The following is a 6,953-nucleotide window of genomic DNA, read 5'->3' as shown; positions in this document are numbered from 1 at the left end:
CAAACACCGGGTCACTACCAGCGACCTAGGGTGATTCAAGTTTGAAGCAATGGAACACCAACAGAAATATGTACATAACTTTTGCAGCGGGTTTTCGAGTGCATAGAGAGAGAAAAAAAGAAAGAGTAAGAGAGAGAGAGAGAGAGAGAGAGAGAGAAGAGAGAGAGAGAGAAAGTGAGAGAGAAAGTGAGAGAGAGATATAGAGAAAATGAATTTCACTCCATTAGATTTAAACGACATCAAATACGAAAAAGAGAACGGAAAGGAAGAAGAAAGAACCAAAGACAATTAAAAGATGTACATACTTCCCTTCCCCGTGACGTCACTTGACAACACACTCTCGCCTGAGGTGCCGGAGACAAGCGGACGTTCCACCGCCTTTCGTCCCTTCTGAAAACCTCATTTTGCCGCCTCTCCTTGAAGAACAAGGGGATAGAGGGGAGTCATATCGCTTCTCTCTTCTCGTCGAAGGGATCGTTCCAAGAATTGAGCTTAAAGAGAAGGAGGAAGAAGGTGCAATATGGGCGGCGGTGACAAGTATTCGGTCTTGCTTCCCACTTATAATGAGAGAGAGAACTTGCCCATCATTACGTGGCTTCTGTGCAAGTATTTCAAGGAGAGGTGAGTATCTATGGTGAGTTTATGTGTGTAGTCGAGTATTTTCTCAATTGACCATTAGATAATAGTTGTGCGTTTTCAATGGCTTCAAATACTTCCGCTAAAGTCATTTCTGGGTGTCTTCCGAGGGCCTCTGATGGACACAAAAACCCTTTAGAGCTTAAAGTTCCACCTTTTGTGACAGCGAGTGTCGTTCATTAGACGTTTCAGGCACCAGTCAAAAAGGGGGGGGGGGGTGTTCTCTTGGATCCAGTGTCTGTCTGTCACCGACTCTTTCAGATGATCGACCAACTTCTTTTTATTACCCCTGTCCTGCCCAACCATTCTTGGCTTCCCACGTAACCAACTCCTGCGATAGTCGCCAGCTTTTCTCTTTAAAGCCTTAGTGCCTCAATCTTTTTTTTTTTTCTTCTTTTTTCGCAACAGGTTGGCAGTAATATTCAAATTTTCCACTTCACGGAGTCTCTGAGTTGGCATAATCCTTCTTCTGTGGCAACTTTGGTGTAGGATGAGGAAAACATAGTATGTAGTCAATTGTGCATGCACTTTTGATCATACATATTTTAACTGGTACAGTTTTTTAAAACAAATATTGTATTTTATTTCCTTATATTGTTTAAAAGTGTGGTTCAGACTTCTGGCCAGATTACTGTGGAATGTTGATGTTGCTAATATGTTGTTGAGATGGTTATGAAATGTTATTACTGACACTAGTAGGAATAGAAATAGATAAATAAAAATCAAGGAAAAGGATAAACAGGTATGATAGATAAGACTAGTAATTGACTCCCTGTTGTCTCAGTACTTGTGGAGCCATCTGTGTGTAAACACAATAAGTGAACAAAATTCACAGTGGACATGACCATTGTTTTTGTCATCCTGGCATCATTGGATTAAATTGGTTGTGTTCCATTGAAATCTACTTTTGGTCTGTGATGGAAAGCCAACAGTCCTACATCCTACACAGAGATTATTTACTGAGATTTACTTTTTGATAATTTAATTTCTAAGAGTATTGTATCTTCATTTGTGTCTATTTAATTTTGGATAAATCTCAGTAGGTCTGGCCATCATTTCCTACAAAACTGGGTATAGTGTGTATTATGATGTGTACATACATGAGCTGAAGTCTGACTAAGCTCACAGCCTATCATGTTTTTCTACATGTTTCCTATATATGGTGCAGTATTTGTCATATCCAAAACAAGAGACTGACAGGAAGGAGGAAGGGAGAGGGGACTGAGGAAGAAGGAACAAGATTGGGGTAGGGGGAGAACTTGGTGGAGATGATTAGCTACTGTCTGATACTAATACATTACTACTAAAACTAATACTACCAATACCACTGCTAATTATGATGATAATAATGAAATAATTTCTATAATAATTATAGACATTGTTATAATAATAATAATAATAATGATAATGATAATAATCAGATGACATCTGTCATATGACCATCACCATCAATTTCTCCACCCACTCTGTCTTGTCACCTCCCTTCCTTTTCCTTGCTCCCCATTCCCTTCCCCCTTCTTGTTTATCTTTTACTTTGGATACAGGAAATGCTGCATGATTTATGAACACTATTTCAAAATATATGCCATACTGTGACCGTAGTCAGACTTCTTTTCAAGAGCACTATCCAGTATAGTAGTTTTAGTCTACTGATCAAATACAATGTTATTAAGCCCAGATGCTGGGATATTTGAAGGGAAAAAAGACTAACAAGGGTCACCAGTTTTTGAAATATACAAGTATCTCTGGACTGCAATATCTTTACCTTGGTATGCTCAAGCTTGATGAGCCAGGATGAAGCAAAGTATATTAAGACTTATGTAAAGGACACATCGTGGAAAGGAACTGGGGACCCTACCACGTACTCACTCCAAGAGCATCACAACATGAAAACTCCAATTGGGTATCATGCTGTGACCACGGCGGCTCAGACATGGACCTACCGTTAAAAGAAGAGAAGAAAGGACGCATATGTATTACACAAATATTTGTTGGTTCAACCAGACTCTATCATGGCAAAAAATACCAAGGTGAAAATTCTGAAGTAGTTTGTATTATTTATTATTTACAAGATACCTATAAATATCAAGATAGTTCGTAATTTCCTTTGATCTGTGATGGAAGGCTTACAGTGAAGTCCAGAGGTGGACATGTGGATGTGTTGAGGAGGTCAGTGGTGGATGCATGAATGTGGTGCAGCTATCAGTATTATTAGTTTTTTTTTCTTCTTTCTTTCTTTCTTTTCTGCCTTTAACTGTATAGCCATCCCATACTTCATGTCCCCCTCCCCCTCAAGCTAAACTGGCCAATATCACTGCTGTATTTTGTCATTGTTAATTAAGATATGTGGGAATAAGAATCAGAGATTTTTGTTAAAAAAGTAAATATCTGAAACTCTTTTCTTGTTTTCAGCAACATTAACTACGAGATTATTGTGATTGATGATGGGTCCCCAGATGGCACATTAGAAGTTGCAAAGAAGTTGCAGGAGATATATGGAGAAGACAGAATTGTAAGTTTGTTTTTGCAGAGAAAGACTGGCATATGGTCAGCCAATAGGAAATACTTGTTAGGAAATGTTAACATATAAGTATTTTGAATGTTGTTAATATATAGGTCATTGCAAAATACACATACAGTATATTGCACATCTTACATCATTACTACTTTTTGGAAGATGGATATGTGCTCTTGTTTCATGCCAATATTATCTGGGATAAGTGATGAAAAGATATTATATGCCACTATTTTTATATGGAAGAAAACAAATACATTGAAAAGTTAGTGTTATGTCAGGTTTGCCGATATTCAGATTTACCTTCCCCATAACAGGTTCTGCGGCCAAGAGCGAAGAAGCTAGGTCTTGGAACAGCATATATCCATGGCATAAAACATGCTACAGGAAACTATGTCATCATCATGGATGCTGATTTATCACACCATGTAAGAGAAAAGGAATAATTTTTCCATTGTTGTGCTGCAGATGTATTCTCGTTTTCTTTGATACCCACCTTATTTGGGTTCCTCTTGTTTTGCTGATTATCAATTTTTCTTCATGTTTTTGATGTTTATTAACTTAGTCATGACTAAATGTAGGAAGCTGATTTAAGCCTAGGATAGTGCTAAATACAGAAATGTGCTCTTGTGATGTCAAAGTATTTCTACCAAAAGAGTTTAGTGAATGTGTCTGTGACTGTGTCTACGTATTCACCCATTCTTTTTCACATTCCAAAATATCTTACTTACCCTTTCTTCTGTATCTTTCCAGCCCAAGTTCATCCCTGAGTTCATCAAGAAGCAGAAGGAGGGCAACTATGACGTTGTGTCAGGCACGCGGTATGTGGGGGATGGGGGTGTGTATGGATGGGACCTGAAGCGCAAGATTATCAGCCGTGGAGCCAACTACGTTACACAGGTCCTCCTCAGACCTGGGGCATCAGACCTAACTGGATCTTTCAGGTAACTACCAAATGCCAAGTGGTTACTATTGGTTATTTTTTTTTGTTTTTTAGGATTCCCATAACCACTTGACAATAATGTAACTCAACTCTGTATCATTTTATCCTCATTCCTGTTGCCTGATCTTAGCACCAAGACAGATAGTGTCTTGGTACTGATTTGGCTTGAAGGTCTGACAAGAGACTTGTTTGTTATTAATAAATTCTGAGATCTTTTATAAGTTTATAGATCCAGGAGAATCCCATTTATGATTTTTGAATTTTGAGGTTGCCATTTTGTTACATTATATTTTAGAGGTTAGCTGTTGGTGTTTAGGAGAAAAAGAATTTTTACCCTATGAGGATAGAGATCTTTAATTGTTATTATTATTATTATTACAGTTGTTATTAGTAAAAATATTACTATTAGTATTATTATTCCTATTATTATTATTCATTAGTTACATGGACCAGAAAAATGGAACAAATAAAAATTCAATGAATAGTGATAAACAATATTCCATAGGAATACAAATATAAAAGGGTGTAGTGTGGACAGCGACTGGAATATCCTTTGGTTTGCCCATGCATATAGTTTATATGCATGTTCTTGAAATAATACTAAAGAGAGTAATACCAACATTTTTATTAAAGAAAAGTTAGTACAGAGGAGAAATGTAAACATCAGATGTTGTGAGACATGCTTTAGCTAATATTACAAATAACACACAAGTTTGGAGGGGTGGCTACCAGCAGATGGCAGAAACAATGAGAATGAAGGTTAGGCTCTGCACATATAAATGGGAGATGGTTGTTATCTTCATTTTCAACCATGTTTCTTGTACAGGAATTAGGATTAGTGGAGTTGGATGAGTGAGGAATGTCATGCACTCTATGTTTGATATGACATGGATTAGAAAAAGAATGAAGGGTCGTCTGCTTTCTCTTTTGCATTTCAAATCCTCAAGGCCTGATTCTGTGTTTATACTGGGATACAGATGCCTACTAGTCTATATCTCTGCCAAGAGCTTACTGAAAGTTGTCAGAATAGCTGAGAATTACTTGGATATTCTGATATTTTTAAAAATTAATTGAAAATTAATATCCTGATGCTTCCCTTTAGTGTTCAGTATCACCTGCATGTTCGCTGCTTTTATTACTTTTTATTATATCCTTTTTATCTAACATCAATGCACGTGCTTGAATCAGTCAATCCATTAACGAGTCCAGTAAGGAAATCAACATCTACACTTAACAGTGCCTATGGTTCACTGGTGCAGTGGCATCAACCTGTTTCAGATGCTGGGAAGAAGACCTGTATTGTTCACACACACTGTAGATCTCGTTAGCAATGTGCACAATTTTTTTTTTTTTTTTTTTTTTTTTTTTTTTTTTTTTTTTTTGTTACATGCACACATATTCTGGAATTCTTGTCCCTATTTTATTTTTATTTTATTTTAAAATGTATCTTCTCTTAATTTTTTTTCACAATAGTTATGCATTTGGATAAACTTTCAGTAGCAAACAACAAAAAAGTGAAACAATTTAGCAATGCATCCACAAAATGTCAGTGACAAATAGTGTTAAATTATTAATATTTGGGTGCCCAATAATGGGGATCCCCTGTGCTATTAGTTATGATTATATATATTTCTGAAGATTTGACCTTTGCACAGAATTATTTCTTTTCACTTGTTTTATTTGTACTCTGACATCAGTTCTTAAAAAGAATTTGACCACAGGTGGAAATTATACATAGTGTGGTTTCTATATTTCTATGAAGTATTTGCAACTACATTATTTTGGAACATCATTCCATAATAAGGATGTTAAATTTCCTTGTTTTTTCACATAATTGATTTGATGTTTGATTTTTTTTTATCTACCTCTTTTCTCATTTCTTTCTTTATTCAGCATGAAATTATGAATAATCCCAAGGTGAGCCACATACACCATATCATCACATGTTTCTTGTTTTTTTTTTGAAAGGCATTCATCAAACTTTCATTGCAGGCTTTATCGCAAGGATGTGCTGCAGAAGCTGGTGGAGTCTTGTGTGAGCAAGGGCTATGTCTTCCAAATGGAGATGATTATTCGGGCACGGCAATTTGGTTACACTGTTGGAGAGGTAAGAAGCGCTGTTTGCTGAAATAGTGAGGATAGAGAAGAGGGATAGCTGCCATTTATTTATGATGGCAGAAATGGGCCACACACATGCATGAGTCTCATATCCTTAGTGAAAGAAAACAGGAAATTAAATGCTATCAAAGAGATATTTGTTTCTAGTTCATTTACAGATAACATTTCACTTATCATTTATTTACATATTCCTTTTTCAGGTTCCTATCAGCTTTGTTGACCGCGTGTATGGCGAGAGAAGCTGGAGGATCAGAAATTATTGTTTTGTCAAAGGACTCCTCTACCTTTTTTTTGCCACAACTTAAGCAGGATGGTAATGGAATGGCATGGACTGAGATGGAATTGCAGTATTAATGGAAATGGCAACAAGAAGGACTTGTACTTATGGAGTGGAAAGCTCTAGGGAGAAGATGGGGACCTTCTTTTGAAGTGGATTTTCATAAAGAGTATGTCTGGGTGATAGGAGGATGAAAGTGGTCTTTGCTTCATTGTTTTGGAGAGATATTTATGTATGTGTATATGTAGAAGTATATGTGAGTTGTTTTTCTCAAATGAAATTATTTTGATACAGAGTTTAGGGATAGATCTGGTGCCTTTTGAACTTGATGTGTATTTCTGTTACTGACAGACAAGGTGTTGTGTTTTTTACATTTTTATAGCAAAGTACTATGGCTATATGTAAAAAAATTAACATTCCAATATGAATACTCCTTGGTATCAGTTACTGATTTATCCAGTTCT

At 36.4% G+C, this 6,953-nt stretch overlaps 1 protein-coding gene across 1 annotated transcript; it reads left to right on the top strand.

The window, feature by feature from the left end:
* The first annotated feature begins 326 nt into the window (after positions 1–326).
* LOC119574226 (dolichol-phosphate mannosyltransferase subunit 1-like) lies at positions 327–6,532 on the top strand. Its single transcript, XM_037921376.1, has 6 exons — positions 327–621; positions 3,049–3,148; positions 3,469–3,579; positions 3,905–4,095; positions 6,087–6,201; positions 6,413–6,532. The coding sequence occupies exons 1-6, from the start codon at positions 521–523 to the stop codon at positions 6,515–6,517; spliced, it is 723 nt and encodes a 240-aa protein (XP_037777304.1). The 5' UTR covers positions 327–520; the 3' UTR covers positions 6,518–6,532.
* Positions 6,533–6,953: the final 421 nt, after the last annotated feature.

The sequence above is a fragment of the Penaeus monodon genome, chromosome 6 (assembly GCF_015228065.2).
Source record: "Penaeus monodon isolate SGIC_2016 chromosome 6, NSTDA_Pmon_1, whole genome shotgun sequence".
Taxonomy (NCBI): domain Eukaryota; kingdom Metazoa; phylum Arthropoda; class Malacostraca; order Decapoda; family Penaeidae; genus Penaeus; species Penaeus monodon.
The sequence above is the reverse complement of the archived record's forward strand: the minus strand, read 5'-3'. Positions and strand labels throughout refer to the sequence as shown.